General features: G+C 40.3%; 1 protein-coding gene across 13 annotated transcripts in view; it reads left to right on the forward strand.

Annotated features, from left to right (window-relative positions):
• PCGF3 (polycomb group ring finger 3) overlaps window positions 1–26,704 on the forward strand; it is a 63,152-nt gene that overhangs the window by 24,247 nt on the left and 12,201 nt on the right. For 9 of the 13 annotated variants that reach the window (XM_069776670.1, XM_069776672.1, XM_069776660.1 and 6 more), the window contains 4 exons: window positions 9,814–9,856; window positions 16,747–16,864; window positions 23,643–23,739; window positions 26,027–26,082. In XM_069776670.1, coding sequence (XP_069632771.1) covers window positions 16,756–16,864; window positions 23,643–23,739; window positions 26,027–26,082 — 262 coding nt within the window. In that variant the 5' untranslated portion in view covers window positions 9,814–9,856; window positions 16,747–16,755. Of the gene's footprint in view, window positions 1–9,813; window positions 9,857–14,897; window positions 14,953–16,731; window positions 16,865–23,642; window positions 23,740–26,026; window positions 26,083–26,704 lie in introns of those variants that run through there. The other 4 variants (XM_069776669.1, XM_069776668.1, XM_069776667.1 and 1 more) reach the window with 3 other exon arrangements.

Consider the following 26,704-nt stretch of genomic DNA (forward strand, 5'->3'; position numbering starts at 1 on the left):
TATGAGCCAGCAGTGTGCCCAGGTGGTCAAGAAGGCCAATAGCATCCTGACTTGTGTCAGAAATAGTGTGGCCAGCAGGAGCAGGGAAGTGATTGTCCCTTTGTACTTGGCACTGGTGAGGCCGCACCTGAATACTGTGTTCAGCTCTGGGCCACTCACTGCAAGAAAGACACTGAGGTGCTGGACCGTGTCCAAAGAAGGGCAATGAAACTGGTGAAGGCTCTAGAGAACAAGTCTTATAAGGAGTGGCTGAAGGAACTGGGGTTGCCTAGTCTAGAGAAAAGGAGGCTGAGGGGAGACCTTACTGCATTCTACAACTACCTGAAAGGAGGTTGTGGCAAGGTGGGTGTTGGTCTCTTCTCCCAGGTAACAAGGATAGGACGAGAGGAAATGGCCTCAAGTTGCGCCAGGGAGGTTTAGATTGGATATTAGGAAAAATTTCTTCACCAAAAGGGTTATCAAGCATTGGAACAGGCTGCCCAGGGAAGTGGTGGAGTCACCATCCCTGGAGGTATTTTAAAGATGTGTGGATGTGGTGCTTAGGGACATGGTTTAGTGGTGGACTTGGTAGTGTTAGGTTAACATTGTGTTAGGTTGGACTCAATGATCTTAAAGGTCCTTTCCAACCTAAATGATTCCACGATTCTATGGTCTTTAGTGAAATTAACTTAAACCTGTGTTTTGAAATAGCGATTATGAAGGAACTGAGATTGGGTTGTAATTGGCTAGAAGCTCAAATAGTGGAGAATGTTGTGTTGGTTGTAAGAATCAAGCTGTTAAGTCACACTTAGTTGTGGCAGGCAGGCAAGTCCCTGAAAGAAACATTAGGGTAGTGGCTTACCTGAATAATTATGTGCACTTTGTGCTGTGTAATTGAAATGGCTAGGTTGTTAAACCCATTTTTTTCTAGTAGTAAAGGCAGCTAGTATTTTACATGTGATAGTAAATAAAGGCTCTTTATTCTAAATGTCATATTTTAAGATAACATGAACTTCGAGAAGCTATATTCTTCCTGCATGCTTCCAGTTTCCAATACACAGAGTAAATGATAGCATGGCTGAGTTAAAGTCTTTGGAGGTTCACCCTATGCTTAAGTATATTTGTTAGACTATTCTGGATTTGGAAGAGGAGGGAGATAGTCTTTCATCTCGCTTTAACTGGATTTAAAAAATACATATGATGACTTCCAGGCATGACGACTGTTGTGTTTTTTAATTGGGACGAACTGTAAATATTAAGGGGACTTCACAAAATGTTCATTTAGCAGATTTTTCCAGTGGATTTCCTTAAGGGATCATCTGCACTATCTTAGACCTGAGCACACAGAAGTAAAGTTACACTACTTGCATGTATGTTTGTCTTCTTTTCTGAACTGCAGCTGACGTATGTATCTAATTGTCAGCAGTTTACTCTGGTTTGGCATTCATATGTTCCACAAGCATTGCTGTGAGAGACTGAAAGGGATAACTGTTTCTAAGCATGCAGTAGAATGCCCTATTTTGATAGGTCTGGTACAGACAAAATAATACTTGCTTGTTGGCAAGCTGAGAAATAACTTCTTGGAAGAAGAACTCCTCCTGGTGAGTGTCCATCCTGTGTTCTGCACCCTCTGATTAAGTATTTCCCTTTTGCAGGGCAAAAGAACAGCTTACACTTACTTTGCTTAGAATCATAGAACCATAGAATGGTTTGGGTTGGAAGGGACCTTCAAAGATCATCTAGTCCAACCCCTCTGCCATGGGCAGCGACATCTTTCACTAGATCAGGTTGCTCAAAGCTCCTGATCCTGGACACTTCCAGGGATGGGGCATCCACAGCTTCTCTGGGCAGCCTGTTCCAGTGTCTCACCACCCTTGTAAAACTTTCTTCCTTATATCCAATCTAAAGCTACCGTCCTTCAGTTTAAAACTATTGCCTTTTGTCTTGTCACTGCAGGCCCCGCTAACAAGTCTCTCTCCATCTTTCTCGTAAGCACCCTTTGAATATTGAAAGACCACAATAAGGTTTCCCCAGAGAAGTTGCTTCTCCAGGCTGAACAACCCCAACTCTCTCAGCCCTTGCTTATAGGAGAGGTGTTTCATCCTTCTGATAATTTTTGTGGCCCTTATCTGGACCTGCTCTAACAGGTCCATGTCTTTCTTGTACTGGGGGACACAGAGCTGTACTCTACGAACGTATGCGTTACTCAGGGTGGGGTGTCATGAGAGTGAAGTAGATGGGGAGAATCGCCTCCTTTGATTTGCTGGCCATGCTTCTTTTTATGCAGCCCAGGATACAATTGACTTTCTGGGCTGCAAGCATGCATTGCTGGCTCATGTCCAATTTTCTTCTCATCAGTATCACTAAGTCCTTCTTTCCTGGGTTGCTCTCGATCCCTTCATCCCTCAGCCTGGATTGATATGGGGGATTTCCATGACCTAGGTACAGGACCTTGGACTTGGCCTTGTTGAACTTCATGAGCTTCACATTGGCCAACTCCTCAAACCTATCAAGGTCCCTCTGGATGACATCCCTTCTGTCAAGCTTATCAACTACACCACTCATCTTGGTGTCATCCACAAACTTGATGAGAGTGCACTCAATCCCACTATGTCAGTGATGAAGATACTGTGATGGTCTAACAAATTGTAGCCAATGTCTCAAACATTTGTTAAAGAACTTTGGTGGAGAAGATGGCCTCTGTAGAAGTGCAGGAGTTGTGTGAACAGGAAAATGTGGCTGGAGGAGAAGGCCCCATGGGGGGTGGGACTGCGCTTCTCCAAAGCCACACTTCCTTATCTTAAGCAACCATGAGAAGCAGCACAATGTATGCGCCAGAAGGAAAGGTCAGACAGTGGTCATGCCTGCAGGAAGGGAGAAGCAACTCCCTGATGATGCCCCCCAAGCCCACCAACCCCTTTGCAGACAATCCCAGCAATGTGAACTGCGCATGGCGAGAACACTGACTCATTTCTGGAACGTTCCTGAGCTCACACTGCACTTGCTCAATGATGGCAAATCCTCACCTACAGGGGTGGACCCTTTAGGTATAAAAGAAGGTAGGAGGAGGTCTTAGTCTGCCCTCTGGAACTGGACCTCTAGGCTGGCTGGACCAATGCTGGACCCAGGACTGGTGAAATCCTTTTCTTCCCTCTTTCTTCCTCTCTCTCTCTTTCTCCACAGCCCTCTACCCCCCACCCCTCCCAACAGTCCCTACACCTCATCCTTTTAAACATAAAACTGTTGACCAAATCTGGGATTAGGAGTGGATCTAGCCACCTCTGGGCTCTTCTTTGAGAAAAAGTCTAGAAGGCAAGGGGGTCCACTCTGAACCTCATGTCTCAATGGGAGGGCTCTCATTTTCTTGTTCTTTTTTCCATTTCTTTTTCTATACCTCCCTTCTCCTTTCAAACAGTGGCTTAATGACATGATGCAAGGTTCATATTAATAAGTTCACTTGTACTTGGGCAAGGTTAGCTTGGTTGAATAAATGTTGATTGTTGTTGAACTCCCCTGGTGTCATTTCACCTCAATTCTGACAAAGGAAATCCACAAACCTGCGTCATGCCAACCTTGGGATGTGACACACACTGGATAGTACTGGTCCCAGTACAGACCCTTGGGGGACACCACTCATTACTGGCTTCCACATGGACATTGAGGCATTGACTGTAACTCTTCAGAGGTGGCCATCCAGCCAATTCTTTATCCATCTAAACAGTCCATCCATCAAACCCATCTCTCTCCAATTTAGCTGGAACATGTTTCAGTGAACATGATTGGAGACACCTATTAGGTTACTTGGTAAAGCTCATCTGCACACCCACAAAGGAGTGAAAAGAGGCAATGGTGGGAGAAATGGGATAACCATACTCTGCCTAACTACTTGCAGGAGCCATCAGCTTGTCAAAGGCCCACCTCCACAAGCCCAGAGGAGCACTAGGGCACAATAGCAGGCAGTGAACCCAAATTGAGGACTCAGAGAAGGGCACACCCCATCAGGTGTGTAACCTAACCAGGGCTGCTGTCCCTGGAAAGCCATCAGCCCCATTGTCCAGACATGACATCCATGACCATGAGACAATGCCTGAGTGCCTTTTGGACTGGGGGCTGGAGGTGTTACTGCCAGGAGTATGGGACATATAGGGTGCAGGGGAAGAGCATTTTGGGATTGCAAAGGACTTATGGGATGTTTCATGGAGGAGCCAAAGGCAGGGGAAGAGAGGCATTTAGGTGATTTGGGGAGGAACAAACACAGGAAGACAGAGGGGCAAGGGGATTTAGAAGACCAGGTATGTGTAAGTAGTGGGCTGGTCAGTACATGTGTCTGGCCATGCCCTGTGTCTGCTCAGTGCAGTCTGTCTTACTTTCTCAAAATCCTTTCTAACTCCTTCCTGGGTGAGGGATGTTCTGTTCAGTGTGCTTGTGTGTCTGTGGGGGCCTGAGTGTCAGCAGCTGCAAGTCAGACCATGGGTCGGAGGTCCCAGGGTGCCAGGAACTGGAGGGACTGGCATGAGTGGACTTAAGTGCCAGCAACAGGAGTGGGACCTCGGGTCACTGAGGCCCGTGCGTCCATTGTGCCAGGAACTGGAGCAAGTGAGGGTCTGGGTGTTGCAGCTGGAGTGGGACTGCAGAACAGAGGCAATGTGTGCCTGACTGCCAGCAGCTGGAGAGACTGGAGTGAGTGAAACCAAGTGCCAGATGCTGGGGTAGGACCAGGGGTCAGAAGCCCATCTGTCCCTAGTGCCAGTAATTACAGTGAGTGAGTGCGCATTAGTGAAGAGCAAGCCAGGCTAGCCTGCAAGTAGGTGAAGTGGCCAGGTGTGTGTGCCTCTCTAGCGGGGAGGCTGGAGGAGGAGCTGGCTGTTGGAGTGACCAGGTGAGTCCGGCTGGCTGCCATGGTCACTGTAGGACCTGGGGATCTCTAAGGGTGGGAGTCCTGGTGAATGTGAGGCTCTAAGGGCAAGACCACAGGGGACTGGCTACTGGGAGACCAGTGGAGTGAGTCTCAGCCATCTCTGTGTATGTGTGCCTGTGTGTCTCTGAGGGTGTGAGGCCATGGTGGGGGTAGAGCGAGGGGAACTACTGGGGGAGCAGGAGACTCCCAGCAAGCTCTGTGTTTGCATGTGTGTGCACTTGCGTACCAGCAGCCAGACCCCAGGCAGTCTACAGCAGCAACTGCAGTGGGGCAGTGGCCTCAGGCATGTATGTCCAGGTGACAGCAATTGTGGAGACTGGGGTCCAGGGGACAGCTACTGGGCAGACTGGGGGTCTGAGTCCAGCTGCTGGGTGCATCCACCTTGCACCTATAAGTATGTACTCTCACTAGAGGACCCCCATTCTGCTCAGCCGGAGAGGGGAGCAGGGTGAGGCTGTTGGTGCTGTTTGTGTTCACGTGTGTGCTGTTTGTGTCTGTCTTGGTTGATCTGTTGTCACTGGCTGTGTTGTGTATGTGTTGTATATGTGTGCACTGTGTGTGTGCGCCTACTGGAAATGCGGGCTCAGCTTCACTACTAGCTTTATCTGGGGGCCAGGAGGTGCTGCAGCATTGCCTCTTGGGCTGCCAGGTGCAGCCTGATTTTCCCTTAAATCTCCTTTGGTGCTCTGCCTTTCACCTCCACCATGTTCACCAGTGGAGAAATCAATCATCGCTCTTGAATCTTTTCAGAGGAGAAGAACAAATCCTGTAAGTAGGCTGAAAGGTAAAGTGGCTTTCCTTGCAAGAGTATTGTAATAGAGGATGGCACTCATTGCTGTAAGTAATATTAGATGATTTAAAATCCTTCTTTGGGACCAATTGTGTATTAGTTTTTAGTAGTGTTTTAGCCATGTAACAATGAGGCAAATACTCAGAAAAGTGAAGGAAGTAGCATACTATTCTTGCAGGCCATCTCTATTTTTTCTGAGATGATGAAAAATTAATACCCTAATTTCCACTGGAACTGGAGAAACCTGACCTGTTGTTTAGTTCATATGTGATGTGATCTCTGCAAATTGCTCAGCACACCCATGAAACGTGCACAGAACTGAAATGCAGTATTCCACTCAACAGAAGATAAACCTAAAATAAGAACAACCCCCCTCCCAAACAAATGCATCAGGAAGCATGCTGCTCTCTGTATCCTGGCGGTAGTTCTGATTTCACAATGATGTCAAAATACTGTGTACTGATTCAAATTAACTGCATGCTGTGTTTGTGCTCAGTAGATCTTTGTTTTAAGAAGACAGAGACAACGGATGTGTAAAGGCTGTTTGTAATGTCTTCTTCTGTTTGGGTGGGGGGAGTGTGTCCTTTTTCTGTTATTAAGATGTATACCTGCTTTATTGACGTTAGGGCACTGGTGCCATCTGGTGGTGTTAGTACATTCCCACAAACGGGAAGAACGATTTGTGAGGAGTTCCACTGAGGTGTGAGAAGTTTGTGGCATGATACTAAAAAGAGTACATGGATACATTTGATGCCTTACCATATAATTATGTGGTTGAAGTAAGTCATAAAAGCCTGCACATGGTCTGTTAACCATAACTTGGCTTGCTAAAGCAAATTTAAATCTTTAGCCATATTTTTTTCTGCTCAACAAAATGGTTTGGGTTTAGTAGTTTATTTTACTAAATAGTGCTTTGCAAACACAACATAAAGAATTTTGTTGAAGTTTACAATATTTGAAAGCTCAATCTGGAAGAAGAATTTTATTTTGTTATTGCATTTTGCTAAACCCAGCACAACCCTCTCACTGCTAGTATGTTTGAAGTTACTGTTCTCTTTAAGTAGATGATACATTAAATTTGAAAGTAAAAATTCAACAACATAAACCTGACAACAGTTGAAATAAACAACTTTGATATTTGAAGCTAAAGCAAACACAAATACTGTTTTCTTTATCCTTCCATCTCTTAAAAAAGGTGTTCTGCATCTTAAGTTGTTTACCTGTGGTAATGTCCTCATCGTTCTGTAGAGTACTGTATAGGCTTTATTGACCTTGTTAGCAATGACAGTAGGACTACAACTACTTATCCAGTTGTCTTGAAATAAATTTCTGACACTCAAATATCTTGCCTTGTGATGGAAAGTTTTGCAGAAGTGCAAGGTACTTAATATTATGTTGGTGTTTTTTTTTAATTTGTTTCACTTCACCATAATTCTTTTGATTTGTTGCAGGTCAGCATGATATTATTCTAATAAGTTACTGCTAAATGAATTTCCTTATGAAACAGAGGTCTGTCTGTTCAGCCATTAACAATTTATATCTTTCTATTGCAATTGGCTACAATAACAGGCTATTTTTATGTTTTAATCCAGCTAGTTGAAGAGGCACAATTCTGTGCTTGTATTTCTTCTTAATCTCTGACCTCATGACCATGCAAAACTGCCTTCAGTTGCATCATGCTGAAAGCGAGAATGAGACTTCCCTTTAACCAGGCATTAGTTCTCTAGTTACATGGTTATGTTCACCATGTTAGGAGCCTTTTTTGGATCCTATCTTGATGGAATGAAGTGTTTGCAGGGCTGTTCAGCTAATGTAGATTGTGGAATCAGATGGAAACAGCTGTTAAAATTGAAAATACTTAATAGTATTTAAGAATTTAATATTAATGTTTAAATTAATATTTAAATAGTTAATTTATCAATATTTATTTGATATTTTTGAGAATATTAAACTGGCTGCCATAGCAAGGACTGTCTTTTTTTCTACAGTTTAATTTAACTAGCTGTAGACCTAGGTTTGTCTACTGGGTTTCATCTGCATGCAGCTACGAAGAAAAGCATGTGAGGCTTATGCCAAGCCATCATAAGCATCAGATTTGAAAATTTTCTTTCTTACACTAAGTTTTGGGTCTGAGTAAAGTTCCATTGTGTAATGTTTTGTCTTTAGAGCTGTGACTTTCCCTTTAATGACACTGTCCTTGTGAATTGAGGTATACCTGCTGCTTCTATTACTGTTGTCGTTAAGCTTTCAGTGCTGTATGACCTTAGTACCTTTCAGTAATTATTCAGCAAAATCACTAGCATTTGCCACACAGAACTTTTCTCCTCAGGCTCGCTCCACTGTGACCACTATACTTCTTTTTAATTAATATTATTATGCTATAGTCCAGCAAAAGAAAAAGATATGTGCTTATCCTTTTAAAATAGAGCAAGGTTGTAATGGTTTGTAAATCTTTCAGGCATTCTCTTCAGTTCTGGATTTGTACCTGGTAAGAGTAACTTCCTGTTTTGCTTTACAAAGCTGGGTGGTACAAACGAGAGTTACAGTTTGTTAATCTGTCAAGTTACCAAGAGCAGTCATAGCAGTTGAACAGTCCTTTGAAGAAAATCCATTTAGGAATATTGGTACTCACTTTGGACTTGTTAGTGTGCAGGATCAGTAGAGTGGTCCACTTGCCTGGTCTCCAACAACTGTCTAGATATAAAAATGAACTGAATTTCCTTGTCTTTAGATTTTATAGTGCATCACTATCTTCCTGTAACCAGAACATGCAGAATATGGTGGTGATTTAGGACCAACTTGGTTGTTGGCTTTTTCCTCACAAGTTGAGTGCCACTTTCTTCTTCCAGCTGAACCAAAATGTTAGCTTGTTCTCTTCAGTAGCAGTGAGGGAAGATGCATGATAATTCCTGTTGAAATACTGTTACTCAGAAGTTTATGTTCTGATGTGCTCTTGCAATGGTGATAAGCCTCTGACTTGGTTTCTTCAGAAGCAGTGTCATTGACTGCTCTGTTCTCCACATTTTGCTGCAGAAATAGATCTTTCTTGTGGCAAATGCTTTCTGGAGTTTCTTGTCCTGTCCATATGAGGGGCTTTCCATCCTTAGTGAGGACTTTTTTTGTGGGTTCCAGCAAAACAGCATCTCATGCAACTGCATTGCTTTAACTTAGTAGTAATTATTTCTCTGAATGCAGTCCTAAGAGGTTCATCTTTATTTGCATTGTACTGAGGTTCTTGCCTAGTGCTATCATTAATATCTTGTTGTATCATTGTATTTGTAATTCCCTTAGCACTATAAGAGTAAAGTCAGTAACTACAGGCTATGCCTTTGATTTTTTTGGAGCAAGAAGATGGAAGTCATAGTACTCTTTACTCGTCTCTGTAACATCTAAGTATTTCCTGTGTGAATCAACTTAATAAGAAAAATTGCCACCTTCTGTCAAGCTAATCTATTCATGTGAGATTATCCTTTGGCTAAAGGTGATGCAAAGGGGTTTTTGGTGTTTTATGTTGTTTTGTTGTTTTTTGGGTTTTTTTTTTTGTATAATTTTATTTTGGAAAATATCTAGGGATTCTGGAAATGTGAATTATTTCCTTGAAAGTATTTTTGGAAACTTAAACTACAAAGAACAGATTACTTGCAAATATAGCTTGCAAACTGAGAAAAATAGTCATCTGGCTATGGGTCTTCAATCCCAAATCTTTTCTTTTCTTACAGACTGATCACTATCTAGTCCATAGGTTGTGGTTCAAGGTTTCTGCTTATTTATTTGGTTATTTTCCCTGTCACTTGTGAAGATAATGAATTTCTTTTCATTTTACCATCGCATCGTGAGAGGACTACTTGAATTTTTTTAAGTAATCTTCCTTGTCTATTTGTGTCCTTTCATAGAAGACTGTATTACATCCCGCCCCCCCCCCCCCCCCCCCCCCGAGGATTAATTTTGGCAGTCTTTTCACTCTTTATTTTTCTTACTCAGAAGTGCCTGTCCCGCTGTTATCTTAAATTAATATAGATACTTAGATACTGATAGGTGAATTTAGGGAGCTAACTATTTCTTTGTGGCAGCTACGTTTTGAGGAATTTTGGATGTTAACTTTCAGACTATTTTTCTGTCTTTTCAGGTCTCTGGATGGCAGACTCTGAAAAGAAACGCTGTTTTAAGAGGTATGCCTCATGTAGGCCAAAATATTCCTGATTAGTGTATATGTAAATGATAAGGCCATACTTCTAAGGAGTAGCTCTGTAAGCTTGCATGACTAATAGTTTTCAGTGCTGAAATCTCTCTGAAAGGTGAAAGCTTGTACAAAGACATTCAGAGTTGTCTTGTTGGTAACACAGTTTTAGTAGAGAGATCTGTAATACATTGCTTACCTTTTTGCTTGATCATCTTAATAGAATGCTGCTTTAGTGGATGAAGTATAGCATGAACAAAACCAGTTGACTATCTGACATGTGCATATCCCCTGCCAACCCTCTCCTGACTCTGTGTGTGTGTGGTTTTGTTTATTTGCTTGGGTTTTTTTAATTGGGAATATAGTCTGGAGGCCTCTGTAATTGTCTTTACTCGCTTCCTCCTGGTGTGATACAAGACTTACCAGGCAGTGAGAGGCTGACACTGTGCCAACAGTGTGGTATAAAATAATGTCAGTTGGAACCAAGATGAAGAAATACTGATCTTTGTGCAAGTGATCATCTTTGTGTATTAGCTGGATGTGTGGAACATTTTATGTGTTTGGGGTTTTATGTTCCAGCACTTAAAGGGACTGCCTCTTCTCTCGCCATTGTTGGTATGTTGTTTCTGAATGATTCATTGCTTTACAGCTGTTAGGAAAGCAGACTCTTCAAAATTGAATTGGAGAGCTCTTCTATTATGTCTCCCATCCATTTCAGGACTCATAAATGGCAGATGTTAGGAAAGTAGGCTTTGTTTGTCCAAGAGAAAGATTGGTCTAACCCAGTCTTTTCAGGGCTCTTGTTCTTCCAATTTTTTTTAAACAGGACCTCTTATTTCTTTTTAGGCATGTTTCAGGTCTCCAAAACTTTAGAAGGTTTTCTATTTCTCTAAAGCAGTACAGTGCTGATTTGTTTTGTTCTGACTCAAAAATAATTCCCAGTGTGAAGTACTAACAACTTGGGTTAAAAGTGTCTTTTCAGCTATTGACTGAGATTTGGGTGTTGCTGTTTCTTACGCTGTGTTTACAAAGGTCCTAAAGAAAATGATGGTAAGAATAAGGGAAGAGATTGCTATTTTCAACACACCTGTGGACAGACGTCAAGAAGCTGGTGCTGTACTATACTATTCCTGGAGGTGCACACTTGTAGGATGAGAGGCATTGCACTCAAGTTGCAACACAGGACATTCCTATGAGACAGTAGGAGCACTTTTTGCCAGTGAGGGTGGTCAGACCCTGGAACAGGTTGCCTAGAGAGGCTGTAGCATCTCCATTCTTGAAGGTTTTCTGAATGGAGCAGGAATGGGCCCACAGCAACTCAGTTTAAGTAGGCCTACTTTGAGTGCAAGGCTGGATTAGAGCAGTTTGGAGGTTACTTCTGATCTACATTATCCTATGAATCTATGTAACCTGCTGAGGGGCCACTTTTTTGTGTTTTACATTTCCTGTAAAAACATGTGAGGTTCAGGCTGGTGTGTTTTGTTGTGTGTTGGGTTTTGTTGGTTTGGGTTTTTTTTCCAAAAAAGCATCTATATTTGAGAAGTGTTTTGTGATAACAGAACTGAGGAGTTAAGAGTAACTTCTTCCTATTCCAGCAACATGGTTTTCAGGGAAAGGGATCATGCTTTGGCTCTGGTGTTCACTTGTTGGCTAGGTAAAGTGTGAGAAACTTTAATTTTTTTTATCAAATGTCACTGTTCATTCAGTGGATTGAGAATCTCAGAAAGTTATCTACAGTTCTTACAGTTTATTTGAGATTGCTTGCTGTAGTAGGTTACTATTTAAGCAGGTAACTGTGTAGAAGAGCTAATGAACTGCTGTGTCATACAGATTTGCCTTGCTTGGCTTCGGCTTTCTCAAAACTGAATTAAGGTAGGATATTTCTGTTGTCTGCTAATGCCATAGGGATTTGATGGGAGCTGAAGGTTTGCAGTGTTCAACTGTGAAAAAGGGGCTATTGGATTCGGAAGACGACATTGTAAATGTCCAGTTTCTGGTCTGTCCTCTGAAGTTGCCTGCTTTTATATAGGATGATAACTTTCTTTGAGACTTCTGCTTCTGAAGTTGGCTGTGATCCTGTGAAAGATTCAGAAGCTCTTATGCATGCATCTTCTACACAGTGACTGATTGGTCACATTACAAAATAAGGCAATTCAAATAGTCTGAGTTTATTGTAGAGGTTTGCTTTTCATACTAACTCCTGTGCAGTCTAGTGAGTTTATAAAGTCTCTTGTAACAAAGAAGCTTAATTTGGAGATATGTTTTTGTTTTGTTTTGATTTTTGAAATTTTATGCAAGAAGGCATCAGCCTAGCTGGTGCTTTTGAAAAGTAAACTTACCGTCCCCTCCTATTATTACTTCAGGCTGGTGTGTGTGACTAACCTCAACCTCATTCTGCCAGCTTTCTCTTTAAAGCAACCAATTTTAGATGTTGAGTTCATGCTAACTTCATTGAATTGTTGTCTATGTAATTATGACTGTTGCTTGAAGTACTCAATGAGCAGCTTGAGAGTGGTCAAACAGTAAGAAATTCAGCTTGTCTATCACATGGGTAGTCAAAGGTAGTGTAATAGTGTAGTAAGTTCGTAAGATAATTCAGGTTGGAAAAGACATCAGACAATCATGTAATCCAACTGCTTAAATCAGAGTAAGCTATGAGGTCAGACCAGGTTGCTCAGTGCTTTATCCAGTTGTCTGAACATTTTGGTGCTCTTAAGCTGGCAGCTCACTTGGGAATGTGTATTCAGAGATGGTTTTGGACTCTTGGTTTTCTTTTTAAGGTTAGATTACTTGTTTTGGAAGTTTCTGAATTCACTTTTAGCTTTCTTTTCAATGTATCACTGCTTAAGACATGGGAAGACGAGATTTGTGGAAGATACCACCTGGAGTTCAGATTTGGGAAAATCTCATTCCTTTTTTCAAACGGACAGTATTAAAGGGAAACCTGGGTTTGCCTAGAAAAGAGAAGAGTAGGTTGGTTAAACCAAGCTGGCTAATCTTGGAAGTTCTTAGACAAACTTCATGTTTTGGACATTGTGTAGTCTTGCTGTTTAGTTCCAGTTTGTATGAGATTACTAACACAGATTAATTGCATGTGCAGAAACTTGTCAGTAGTCTAAGCAGAAGGATGTCACTTAATTCAGAATTGTTCAGAGAAATCCAGCAGCTGGTAAACATGCTTTTCCTCCTTTCTTTATGTTACTACATGTTAATATGGTAAAAGTAGCTCTTTGAGAGTGCTACCTAAATAGTAAAAACAGATGCTGAGACTTCTGAAGGATACTGAGATTTTCTCAAGATAGATGTCATCTTGCTTTCATGGAAGCCTAGCAGTTAAAAAAAACAAACAAACTAGGTTTTCAGTTGCTTGGCTGATAAACTCAAATAATATTTCAACTGAAATTTGCAAGTTGATTAGAGTGATTACAATCTTAAATTTTTAATAAATAGATTTTTAATTCATTACTGTACTTGTAATGTTGAAATAACATGTAGCCTTATAATAAGTAAGGTGGAGTTAAGATGATATAGAAATAAGGCTTGGGGTTTTATTTATAATATGCTTGTCAGCATTAATGTCTTGGAAATTCTTTATACTTTGTTTGCTTCTAATCTTCAGATCTGATCCACATTTTTTCCCCTATAGCAGTGTACTTCAGTGTATATATGGTTCTTTGAAAACTATGTTTGGTGTGGTTTTAGTTGGGGTGATAAGAACTTGGCTGTCTTGTATGATGAAAGTGACTTTTAACTTTTGTTTGGCAGTAGGCTCTAGGAATATGGGAGTGTTGGGACTCCTTCCCAAGAGCCGATGTGTGGTTCAAATAGACGAGTACCCGTTCTGAGTTGATAGTTGTTTACATATTCCAGATAGGAACATGGAAGACATCCTGTATTAGCCACCTACCTGCATGGAGAGTTTCTTCCTAAGTGTTGTGAATGGTAGCTTAGCTTGGTATTTTGTAGTATGACTGTGCATCCTTTTCAAATACATTAATAAGGATAAAAAAGTGGTTGATGGTAACACTTGCAATTATGTTATTTATTTCTCTCTGAAGTGATACAGAACAGAGAGGTGATGAATGTGGAATTACTTTATGTTTTTAATTTGTTGCTGTTATTAATGAATTTAATTTCTTATGTGAGGCTGTAACATTAGTCCTTCTATTTCTTCTTTATATATATCAGTAGTTTTGCTAATAATTCCCCCCCCCCCCCGCCTCTGGGAAGCAATTCAAGTTTCTTCAAAGTCTGAGTCTTTAAATATGTTGTCTAACTGAACTGACATCTTGGTAATATGCCATTTTGTTGCTAGCTCCTCCCTTCCATACTAAATAGAGATGAACTGGTCTGGTGGTTTTTGTTTTGTTTTGTTTTTTTAATATATTTAATGAGGCTTGTTGAAGCTATCTGTCTGGGCCTCTGCATACGCAGAGAAGAGACCATTATCTTGCTTTAGCAGCTGCAAGATAGCAGTGTGGGCCAGGCCTTCTGGAGAAATCTCCTCCTGTAGGTTTTGTCTTGTTTTGAAACATTGTCTAATGCCCTGGAAAAACCTGTTCCCATTCTGCTGCTGCTTCCAATAGTTCCCAGTTTCTTTTCTTTAAACATCTAATGAGAGGGTTTTTCTGTCATTCTTGAAAGATGTATAAAGTTTTCATAAGATTGATTTGACAGGCTTTCTGTGGATATTCTAGAAGACATGTATTTTTCCATTGCCAAGAAGTATATGATTTTGTTTCCCATTCAGTCAGTGAAGTGTGTATTATCTTTGCTATCCTTCTTTTCTGGCACAATGGGCTTTATTACCATTTTGTAGTATTTTTACCTTCTTCATTGTATGATTCATTCATTGTTCTCATAGTATTACACCCCATCTGAACTGTTTTTTGTTTGTTGCAGGTGGTTTTTTTTTTTTTAGTGACAGTACTTGTCTACTGTAGTGGGGAAAAACTGTCGTGCTTTTTTTAGAAAATAAATAATTTCTTGCTTCAGTTTTCACTGTAATATCTTTGGCTCTTCTGCCTTATTAGTGCTTGGATTCAGTCTGTGGTGATCCTGAACACCTTTTTCTGATTTCCTGCCTAGGCAAGTAACTAGAGTTGTATTGATATTGCCTTTTTAAGTATCTTCGTAGCTTAATTTCTCTTTTGCCTGTCATGAATTATGTTTTCCAATATACTGACTTTCTATTTAATTGGTGGTTGTAAGCTGTCTCCTGAACTCTTCTTAAAGAGTGATGTTAAATAGCTTTTCCCCTGTGCCATAGAAATGTACTTACTTCATGCAGTAGCTTCTTTAACTGGAGACCTCATGCACTAACTTCCAAAAGTTTAATATGTGGCTGGTTTTCAGTTAGTAGAAATAAATCTAAAATAAAATTTAGAGAATTAATTCAGTTTCCTAGCATAGATTCTGACCTATTTTGTGTACTGCAGAACCAAGTTGTGCTATCATCCTTCTGTAATGGCTAGACACTAGCTTAATTAAGAAATCTCAAATACGATTAAAAAAAAAGTTTGATTTTTGTGTCATTTACTACTTAGCCATGAAAACTGGAAGGCTTCCTAGTCATTTTTGTACAGGACAATGCAGATTTTAATTGGTGGCTGTTGGATGTGCTTTTCCATAGGTTATAATGGAATATAAAGTACTTTTTTGGTGCTGCTATAGTTCAGATTAGTGTGAAAGTTTGCCCCTTGATAGTTCTTTTTGCTTAGTATCACTTCATTAAAGACAGAAAAAGAATCTGACAAATTAAATTGAACATCAGACAACCTTGTTATGGTATTTCTGTGTGAAATTTGGGGAACATGTGTCACCATTCCAATTCTGAAATGTACTCCAAACTAAGCTAGATGGAAACTAGTATTTGTGAGCCAGGGACAGTAAAGTCACTGCAATGCAAAGTATAGTTCAGTGACTTCTGCAGTGCAGGGACCAAATGTAATAGGTTGTAAGCCAGTTCAGCCTGCTCTGTTAATGAACTCGAATGCTGTAAACTTCCGGTAACAGTACAATTTTCTTTTCAATATATTTTGAAAAATAAAATATAGCTCTATTTAAAAGGTAAGAGTTTGTCTGTGAAGGCATGGGCTTTGTGTGGTGTTTTCTCTAAAACCAGTTAGGGTTACTGCAAAAAACATTAAATGAGCCATTTCATTTTTAATTTCTGCTTTTTCTTCCTTTTAATGATGGCTATGCCATCCCTTGCTCTGAAGAGAGAAAAACTTTCTAGTTCAAGTTTCTTAGTACAACAAACTGCAGCTCTGCCAATAAGAATATTTCAGTCTGTAATGTTCTTTAACTTGAGTTTAAATAAAATGGGATTTCAGAAAGTTTACTGGTCAGCTCCATTATTGAGACACGGCTTCAAAATTATGCTTAACCATACTGGCATAAGCAAACACTTAAAAGTGTGGTTAAGCCTACTATGCCAAATCAGACCTAGTTATTTTGACTTTTCAATTGTCAAAATGCTTTCCATTCTCAAATCACTTTGAGGATTTTCTCTCTCCATGTTTTTGTGAATTTTTCTCTATTACTAGACTGAATGTGATGACTTAGACCACTAGAATAGTAGGGTTTCACCTTAAACCCAAGTCCTCTGGTTGGTAAAGGAACTTATTAATAGCATGCTAGAACAACTGTTTTCTATGCTTTTGAAATTTTAACTTGCATAATAGTGTGGGTTTTGCATTGTTTCACTTCTGTGAAGTCCTTTAAAAGTTAATGCTATCATTGTGCATGTATGTGTGCACACGCATATACAATGTATTAGAGCCTAAAGCTGTTAGGGTTAATTCTAGTTAATCATTTATTCCCAATGACTTTTACCTGATCACTACAGTTGTGTTACTTTATGTTATGTCTTTTCTGCAGACACCAAAGATGCTAACGAGAAAGATTAAGCTTTGGGACATTAATGCCCATATAACCTGTCGTCTGTGCAATGGATACCTGATTGATGCTACTACTGTAACAGAATGCTTACATACTTGTAAGTAGAAGTATAATTAAGTTAAAGAAATTGGTTTGTTTTTTTTTATGTGCAACATGTTTTAGTGGTTTTTAGTTGAAATTAAAAAATCTATTGTGCATCAGCCAAAATAATGCATGCTTTACTAGACATTGCTTTTTTTAACAGATGACTTGCTGTTTTAACAAAGCAAATGAAGAGAACATTAAAGCTGTACTGCACAAACTTGAAGCCATATACAATTAGTGGTAACGTATGCATTCAGGAATGCAGTCTGTCTTCCTCTAAAGGAATGTGGAATGCCTAGTTCTCTTCTTTGACAGTTGACATAGCATATGTTCTCCACCTGGAGCCTTACAAATGTCTCTTGCTCTCCTATTCCTCTGCAGAAAGCAGCCATCTTTTACTGATAAAGAATAAGTATGTTGTATTGTACCCTAGAAATAAGCTTTTGTTCCATAGTATTGTGATGAGGTAGTTGTTTGTTGTTACATTGCTTTGTGAATTTCTAGTTAAACATCAGTGAAGTATGCCCTAGTACCTTGTAAAGCCTTAGGCTTCCAGAAAACTGAAAGTGTAAGTCCATCCTAGTATCTTTGTTGTTGACATTGTGGGATATAGGAGTGCTAGGGTTTGCGTTATTCTGATGGAAACCTTACAAATTAGCACAGTTCCGACTAAAGATTCAGAAAGATTCCTTCTGAGAAGCACCTTTTTAGTCCAAAGTGGTAACTCCAAAACTATTTTCTGTCTTGAATCTGTTCTGATCCACGGTTTCCTTTGCGAAGGTAGGTATCAGCTGATGAATTAACATGCAGTTCAGAAGGCCTGCTGTAGCGACATTAAATACCCTCTGTAGAAGCCACATTGATGGTTTTACTCCTTACATTACAGGGTTTTACCAAAAGTACTTTTTCTAGCTGTGTCTTCAGAATCCCTGCAATTTACCAACATGTCCTTGTCACCCAGGAGCTTCCATTTGTCCAGTTTTATCTGTCCAGAGCTTAGAATATAATTTTTTTTGTTTATATGCACCTGTATTAATCTATTAAATAGCATTTGTCGTGCAGCTTCAAACATTCTGTGTTTTAAAATGCTTCTGTCGCAGTGTTTTATTCTGATAAAGCTAGTATGTTGTTTCAATAACTCAATGACTCATAGCCCTAAACCTTCTTGGAAGAGAATTACTTGGTGGCAGTGGCTTCATCTCCACAAAACAAAAGTTTCAGTGGACTTATTCTTCACCTAAAATGTCTTACAAAGGGAAAATACAATGCTCATGATTTGTCAGAGATCGTGTTTTCCACTGTATTTCATTTCACTTACAAGTTCTGTTCATCATCAGCTTTAATGAGCTTGTTGTTCTTGTCATGCTTCCATGTCATTTTGGTTATTCTCAAGTCTCTTCTGCATCTGTTTCACATCTTAATTTCCATAGTGTTTTTTTTGGAGTGTTGAGATCCTTAAGCTAGACTTAGTTTTTGCCCCAGGTTCTTTACTGCTGCTATTAACAAGATTGTATACAAAACCAGTATTATAACAAGTTAACATGGCCTGACATAGAGCTAGCAGGTCATTTTTCATTGTTCTTGAAAAAAAACCCAACAAAGAAACACCCCAAAACAAACCACAAAAACCCTTCAGCTGACATCATCTACACCATTCTTATATTTGCTTATGGAGGAAATTTTTAGATTAATCCATAGTGCTACAGTGCTTGCTTCAAAAGCCAGGGAATGCTCCTTGCTAGCTTCTGCTTCTGTTTCCTTTTTTTTTCTTTTTTCTTTTTTTTTTTCCCTTGTGGCTTGTCCCTCCCTTATTTTGACAGTTTATATTTTCTAATACTGCTTCAATGTGTGTCCTGTAGAATTACAGTTTTCTGAGAAGAGGCACACAGCCCTGTCTTTTTAAAAAAACTTCATACATGTTGGCATTGTTTGTATTGTGTATGTTAGTGCTAATAATATATGTTCCTGGAAAAGCATCCTTGCAGAATCTATCCTGAAAGTGCCCTCTCTGTTAAGATAGTGAATTCTCTGCTGAATTATATCACTTTGAAATTTTCTTTCTGTTTCTACTCAGAAATGCACAGTTTTCTTATCTTTCTCATTTTTCTTTAATTTCCTGTCCTTCAGACATTCAGAGGCTCTTCACTTCAGTGGTAAATGTAGTTCTTGAGTACTTTGAGTGTCATTTGGAGGACCAGGGCCAGTCCCTTGGAGGGACAGGGCCAACTTCCTTTGTAAAACAGAATTCAGGGGAAACCAAGCTTTTTTGCTCCCTTTCCTAATTGTTTCTTTGTTGTATCTTTAGTTTGTTGAAGACAGGCAGGCCTATAAGTCAGTAGACGTAAACTTCCTTAGTAGTAACTCGGTGTTCAGTCTTTTGTGGTTTACATCTGTTTCTTGATTGGAATTCTAGGTTAGCAGATATATGCAGGTCTTGTTAACCTTTCACATTTGTAATTTGAGTTTCATTAGCATTTATGTGTGAAAGCTGTCTTTGTATGTTATGAAAGGGAAAGCCTTGTATGTTATGAAAGGTATTGAGGGTGCATGAGGACAATGAAAGTCCAACTGTATTTCTTGAACTAGATATAGAAATGAAAAAAGTCAAGAAGAGGGAAACTGTTTAAAAAAAAAAACAAACAAAAATGAGTGAGGATTAACCTTGCCTGTTTCTTTTCTAATAAATGTTCTCTGATACATTTAAGTGTACTGTAAAAGTAACCAGGAAATGTACATCTCGGTTCAGGCCTACAGTCAGTGCCCAAGTATCTGCGTAAATGGAGATTGGAGACTTTGGAAATTCCATGTAATTGAAAAACTCTGGTAATAGTATTGTTTCAGGCACTAGAATGGTTCCCATATTGGCTGTCCCATACTCCTAGGACTTCCAGCTTCAGGAGAGTTTATTAATCCCAACTTGACCCGGTGAAAAAAGAACCAATCTAGAAGACTGCAGCACCCTTCATAAGCTATCTAGTTGCATTTATTTGGATGCTGTGCTTACACTAATAAACCTGCTAGAACCTGAGCCGACAAGTGACAAGTTCAGTTTAGGAATTAGTACACACCTAGTCCAAACTGGAAGGTGTACTGAGATGGGATGTTGTTTTAGAAGGTATCGTAGAATGGTTTGTGTTGGAAGGGACCTTTAAAGGTCATCTAGTCTAACCACACTGGAATGAGCAGGGACATCTTCAACTAAATCAGGTTGCTTGGAGCCCTGTCCAGCCTGACCTTGAACATTTCCAGGGGTGGGGCATCTACTACCTGTCTGGGCAATCAGTTCCAGTGTTTCACCATGCTCATCGTAAACAATTTCTTCCTTATATCGAGTCTGAATCTACCCTTTTTTAGTTTAAAACCATTACACCTTGTCCTACTGCAACAGGCCCTGCTAAAAAGTGTGTCCCCGTCTTTCTTATAAGCCCCCTTTAAGTATTGAAAGGCCTCAGTAAGAGCCTTCTCTTCTCCATGCTGAACAACCCCAACTCTCTCAGCCTTTCTTCAGAGGAGAGGTGTTCCACCCTTCTGATCATTTTTGTGGCCCTCCTCTGGACCCGCTCTAACAGGTCCATGTCTTTCTTGTACTGAGGGCTCCAGACCTGGGTGCAGTACTCCACGTGGGGTCTCACCAGTGCAGAGTAGAGGGGGAGAATCACATCCTTTGACCTGCTGGCCACACTTTTTATGCAGCCCAGGATACGGCTGACTTTCTGGGCTGTGAGTGCACATTTCTGGCTCCTATCCAGCTTTTTCATCCATCAGAACCCCTAAGTCCCTTTCTGCAGGGCTGCTCTCAATCCCTTCATTCCCCAGCCTGTATTGATACTGGGGGTTGCCCTGACCCAGGTGCAGGAACTTGCACTTGGCCTTGTTGAACCTCATGAGGTGTACATGGGCTCACTTCTTGAGTTTGTCCACGTCCCTCTGCATGGCATCCCGTCCCTCAGGTGTGTCGACAGCACCACTCAGCCTGGAGTTGTCTGCAAACTTGCTGAGGGTGCACTTGATCCACTGTCTATGTCGCTGAAGACAACAGTACTGGTCCCAATACGGACCCCTGAAGGACACTGCTTGTCACTGATCTCCATCTGGACATTGAACCATTGACCACTGTTCTCTGGACACAACCATACAGCCAATTCCTTATCCACAGAATAGTCCATCTATCAAATCCGTATGTCTCTAGTTTAGAGAGAAGGATGTTGTGGGGTACCATGTCAAAGGCCTTACAGAAGTCCAGATAGATGCCATCTGTAGCTCTTCCCTTGTCCACTGATGTAGTCACTCCATTGTAGAAGGCCCCTAGGTTGGTCAGGTAAAAATTGTGCTTGGTGAAGACATGCTGGCTGTCTCTAATCACCTCCTTATCCTCCATCTGCCTTAGCATAGCTTCTAGGAGGCTCTGTTCTATGATCTTCCCAGAGGTGAGGCAGACAGGTTGGTAGTTCCCAGGATCCTCCCTTTCTACCCTTTTTAAAAATGGGTGTAATATTTCCCTTTTTCTAGTCACCAGGGGCTTCATTTGACTGCTATGACTATGATGGAAAGTGTCTTGGCAACTACATCAGCTAATTCCCTCAGGACTCTGGGATGCATCTTGTCAGGTCCCATGTACTTAGTATGTTCAGGTTCCTCAGGTGGTCATGAACCTGATCCTCTCTTACAGTGAGGACTTAAAGTTCTAGACTTTGCTCCCCCAGTTCCTGCCTTGAGGTCCATCCACTCGAGAGGTGTGGGAAGAGAGATTGCCAGAGAAGACTGGGGCATAGAAGTTGTTGAGTACCTCAGCCTTCTCCTCGTCTCTGTTGTTACCAGTTTGCTGGTCGCGTTTATTGTGGAGAGTACACATTCTTTGACCTTCCTTTTTTGGCTGACATACCTATAGAAGCCCTTCTTATTCTTTGCGTCCCTTGCCAAGTTTAGCTCCAGCTGCGCCTTGGCCTTCCTGACCCCCTCCCTACACGAGTGGGCAACATCCCTATACTCTTCCCAGGATACCTTTCCCTACTTCCACTATGAGGTTCTGCTTTCATTGACTTGGTAAGACTGGGGTTTGACTTCACTTCTGCAAATGGATCTACTGCTCTGGCGCTCCACTGGCACACACTGCTGTGCGATACCTGTGCTTAATGTGCAAAGCCATGAGGCTTGGTCTAACCTCTGCAACAGTTAGACAGCAATAGTACTGTTATCCTAAGTGTGTAAATACAATGCAGAATGCAAACTTACTATGCTTCATTTGCTGCTGCACAATTTTTTTGGTATTAACAGGTGTTTATTTAATTGTATTATGTCCTGGTTTTGGCTGGGATAGAGTTATTTTTCTTTCTAGTAGCTGGTATAGTGTTAGGTTTTGGGTTTAGTATGAGAATAATGTTGATAACATACTGATGTTGTTGGTAAGTAGTATACTAAGTCAAGGATTTTTCAGCTTCTCATGCCCAGCCAGCAAGAAAGCTGGAGGGGCACAAGAAGTTGGGAAGGACACAGCCAGGACAGCTGACCCAAACTGACCAAAGGGATATTCCATACCATGTGATGTTATGCCCAGTATATAAACCGGGGGGGAGTTGGCCTGGGGGGTGAATTGCTGCTTGGGAATTAACTGGGCATCAGTCAGTAAGTGGTGAGCAATTGCACTGTACATCACTTGGTTTTTATATTCCAATTATTATTATTGTCATTTTCTTCCTTTCTGTCCTATTCCCCCATCCCACTGGATGGGGGAGGAAGTGAGTGAGCAGCTGTGTGGTGCTTAGTTGCTGCTGGGGTTAAACTATGAGATATTATCATCTTGTCTGAGAGGTAGATGGCACTATAGTTAGAGAAATTGTTTCATTTTATGTGATAAGAACAAGTGCCTTAGCACCAAGGTTACATGAACTGCTGCTGTTTGAGAAAAAGCCCCACCCCCTTTTTTTTTTTCTCTCTACATTCTTGAGTTGTAACTTCAAGTAAGTCAGGATATCATGTAGTAGTGTATATTTTGAGTAGTGGGGTTTTTTTGGGGGGGAGGGGGGCGGACAGACACAGGACACGGGGAAAGTGTAAATGGTTTACTTTGAAAGAAATATGGGTGATTGTGTGTATGCATATGGAAACAGTTCCAAAAGCATGCAGCTTTATAATGAGTGACTGTTTTAGCAACTTCTACCAGGACATTTTATGAATACTGAAGGTCTGTGCCCATGCAGGTTTTTTTTCTGGTGGAAGTTTAACTGTAGTGTACTCTGTGAAATTTAGAATCAAAATAGCACCTGCATATCCACTTTTTGAAAGTTCTCTGTTCTTTTAAAAAAAGCATCCAACTTTTCAATAATTTTTTTGTGTTGGGTTAATTGCTACCATACACTTTCCTTCTGTATGTGGCCGTGGATAAAGCGAATAGGCTTATTATCTTAATGGCATACAGCTCTTGTAATATCATCTGTGCAAGCAGAACAGTGCAAGCAATATGATGTTGACCTGCTAGAAATTACTGTTCTGGTGAATTCTGGAGTGGGATTCTGTGTTGTTCTGGTGAATTCTGGAGTGGGATTCTGTGTTGTGTGCTTTATTAGGAAGACTCTGGCTAGGTACAGATGCCTTAATTCTAGTACACTACTTTCCTGTATCAAGAACATCAATTAAAGATATTGGAAACTGCATTCTGCATGATTAGATGTCTGATGTAAAAAATGAACTTTGTGTAAATTTCAGTAAGGTGCATTTCTGTGACTGTATGAAAACAAACTTTTTTCATTATGCTTCTTCTATTTCTTTTTAATTATGAATGTCCTTGTTACCAGTCTGTAGAAGCTGCCTAGTGAAATATTTGGAGGAAAACAATACCTGTCCAACCTGTAGAATTGTTATACATCAGAGCCACCCGTTACAGTATATTGGGTAAGTGTGAAAGCAAAAGTGCAACTAGCTTCACTCTAGACTTTTAGCCTCTGTAATACAGCGCAGCTTTTTCCTAAATTCTCTTACTTGTTTATCAGCATGTGACCTGGTTTTGGCTGGGGTAGAGTTAAATTTCTTTCTAGTAGCTGGTATAGTGTTAGGTTTTGGATTTAGTCTGAGAACAATGGTGATAACACACTGATGTTGCTAAGTAGTGTTTATACAAAGTCAAGGATTTTTCAGCTTCTCATGCCCAGCCAGCAAGAAAGCTGGAGGGGCACAAGAAGTTGGGAAGGACACAGCCAGGACAGCTGACCCAAACTGACCAAAGGGATATTCCATACCATGTGATGTCATGCCCAGTATATAAACCAGGGGGGGAGTTGGCCTGGGGGGTGGATTGCTGCTTGGGAATTAACTGGGCCTTGGTTGGCGAGTGGTGAGCAATTGCATTATCCAACTCTTGTTTTGTATATTCCAATTCTTTTATTAGTAGTAGTATTGTAATTTTATTGTTGTTATTATCATTATTATTTATATGTCTCCTATTTCACATTTCTGAATCTGTTAAATTCTCACCTCTAATCTAATAGTCATGGCTGATTTACTCATTTATGCTGAAATATTTTTGGAGATGTTCCTGCAATCCATATGTGACACTTGAATATCTCAGCCTGTGCAAATGGAATTGCTACTGGTTGAAATGACATGAATTTAGAAATAATGGTATTTTGATTCTTCTTATAGTGCTACTTAAAAGATTGTAATGGTCCATTGTAAATCTCTTGATTTGTCACTGTTTCTGTACTTGTTCACTGGTCTCCATTGCTGTGAAATGCTCATGTCAGGTGATGAGAAGCCTGGGACTAGTATTGTAAGCCCCTTCCATTTAAATCAGATTCAGGATTTGGTATTGCAAGCTCTATTGGAGTAATGACCTTGCAGCAGCTGAGACAGACATTCAAAATGTTTCTAATTTTATTTATCAATTGGAATTTAGGGTAATACTTTGTTTCTTTTAGTCAGTGACTTATTTTAGACTAAAACAGATTTTTGTCTATGTGAGCTGGGAATTAAAGCTTAGAATCTTAACCAGTCCTGCTGCTCCAGTTCCAGTGGGATTATTACCTTTTCTTTTATTTGAGCCTGTACAGGCTTCTGAGCTACATAACATTGCTCACAGTTAAAATGTTGGCTTTTAAGAGCAACGTAAAATTTTATTGTTGTGGTCTTTTTCTGTGAACCGTTCTCTTGCTTTGTTGGAGAAGCCTAGTAAAGATAACGAAGTAGTCTAGTGTACTGGTTTCAGCTGGGATAGAGTTAATTGTCTTCCTAGTAGCTGGTGTAGTGCTATGTTTTTGAGTTAGGTATGAGAAGAATGTTGATAACACTGATGTTTTCAGTTGTTGCTAAGTAATGTTTAGTCTGAAGTCAAGGTTTTTCCAGTTTCTGATGCCCAGCCAGCAAGAAGGCTGGAGGGGCACAAGAAGTTGGGAGGGGACACAGCCAGGGCAGCTGACCCAAAGTGGCCAATGGGGTATTCCATATCATGTGATGTCACATCTAGTATGTAAACTGGGGGGAGTGGGGGTGGGGGGAATGCTGCTTGGGAGCTAACTGGGTGTCAGCTGGCGGGTGGTGAGCAATTGCGTTGTGCATCACTTGTACATTCCAATCCTTTTATTATTACTGTTGTCATTTTATTAGTGTTATCATTATCATTATTAGTTTCTTCTTTTTCTGTTCTATTAAACTGTTCTTATCTCAACCGATGAGTTTTACTTTTTTTTTTGTTTTGATTCTCTCCGCCATCCAACTGGGTGAGGGGGGAAGTGAGTGGGCGGCTGCATGGTGCTTAGTTGCTGGCTGGGGTTAAACCACGACATCTAGAAATACGAGAGATGAGTCTGTACGGGTAAGAAACAGACTATCCTTGATTCTTTAGTAATAAAAACGAGTTTACCTCAAAGTTGTCAAACAATTTTGAGATTTGGTGACATACTCGCCTTGATGCAGGAGGCCATGTTCCATGGGACGTCATCTTTGGCATGTCCAAGACTATTCTTCCTCACACTTCCATTGGGTTTCTGTCTTAGCCTGTACTTTTTCATAATTTGTTTCACATTACTGTCTTCTCTTGTTTGACATAAATACTGATTTGAGAATTGAAATTCTTCTTAGGTGAATTTAGAGATTTTACATCAATTAAGTACTGGAACTTTTTTAAGAGAAATGTTTTGAATCAAGATGGTTGACTTAAACTTTTGATTTTGGTTTTTTTTGCTAGTCATGACAGAACAATGCAAGATATTGTTTACAAACTTGTGCCAGGCCTCCAAGAAGGTAAGTTGTGGTATGACCTTGTTTAGAGGTCATTTTGCACATACTTCTTTAACATTTAAAAAAAAAAAAAGTTTCAGGTGTTGAAAATGGTGGAGGAGGAGATGAGGAGAAATACAATGGAAAACCGTATTCCTTCATTTGTGTCATTTCTAGTAATTAGTTTGATGTCATACCTGTACTAGCAGCAATTGGGGGTGGCGGTGGTGGGAGGAAAGATGGGGTATTTCTTTGGAAAGTAGTATTACGTAAAGCAGAATAGTAGTTCAGCCTTTGAATGCTGGCACACTGTAACTCTCATTTGTTCTTGTTAAACTGTCTACTTAAACCTGTTATGCCAGCTTTCTAAAATTCTTAGAGGTAGAATGTACTGCAGAACAGCTTTTAATTTCAGTGAAGTTTCTGCTACTGTGAGACTCATTTCTTAGCAGGTAACTTTCAATTTGTGTTTTCACGATCCTCTTCGAGACTAGATCTGTTCAATTAAAGAAGTACGTTATAGTAATTGCTCAGTAATTTTTTTGTCTTAATGTATGTTACAACTTTCATTTAAATAGAGTATTTTAAGCTGCAAAACCAGAACATTCTCAAACATCAGTAAGATTAAATAGATTATTTAAAAATT

The sequence above is a fragment of the Haliaeetus albicilla genome, chromosome Z, assembly GCF_947461875.1.
Source record: "Haliaeetus albicilla chromosome Z, bHalAlb1.1, whole genome shotgun sequence".
In the NCBI taxonomy this organism is placed as follows: Eukaryota; Metazoa; Chordata; class Aves; order Accipitriformes; family Accipitridae; genus Haliaeetus; species Haliaeetus albicilla.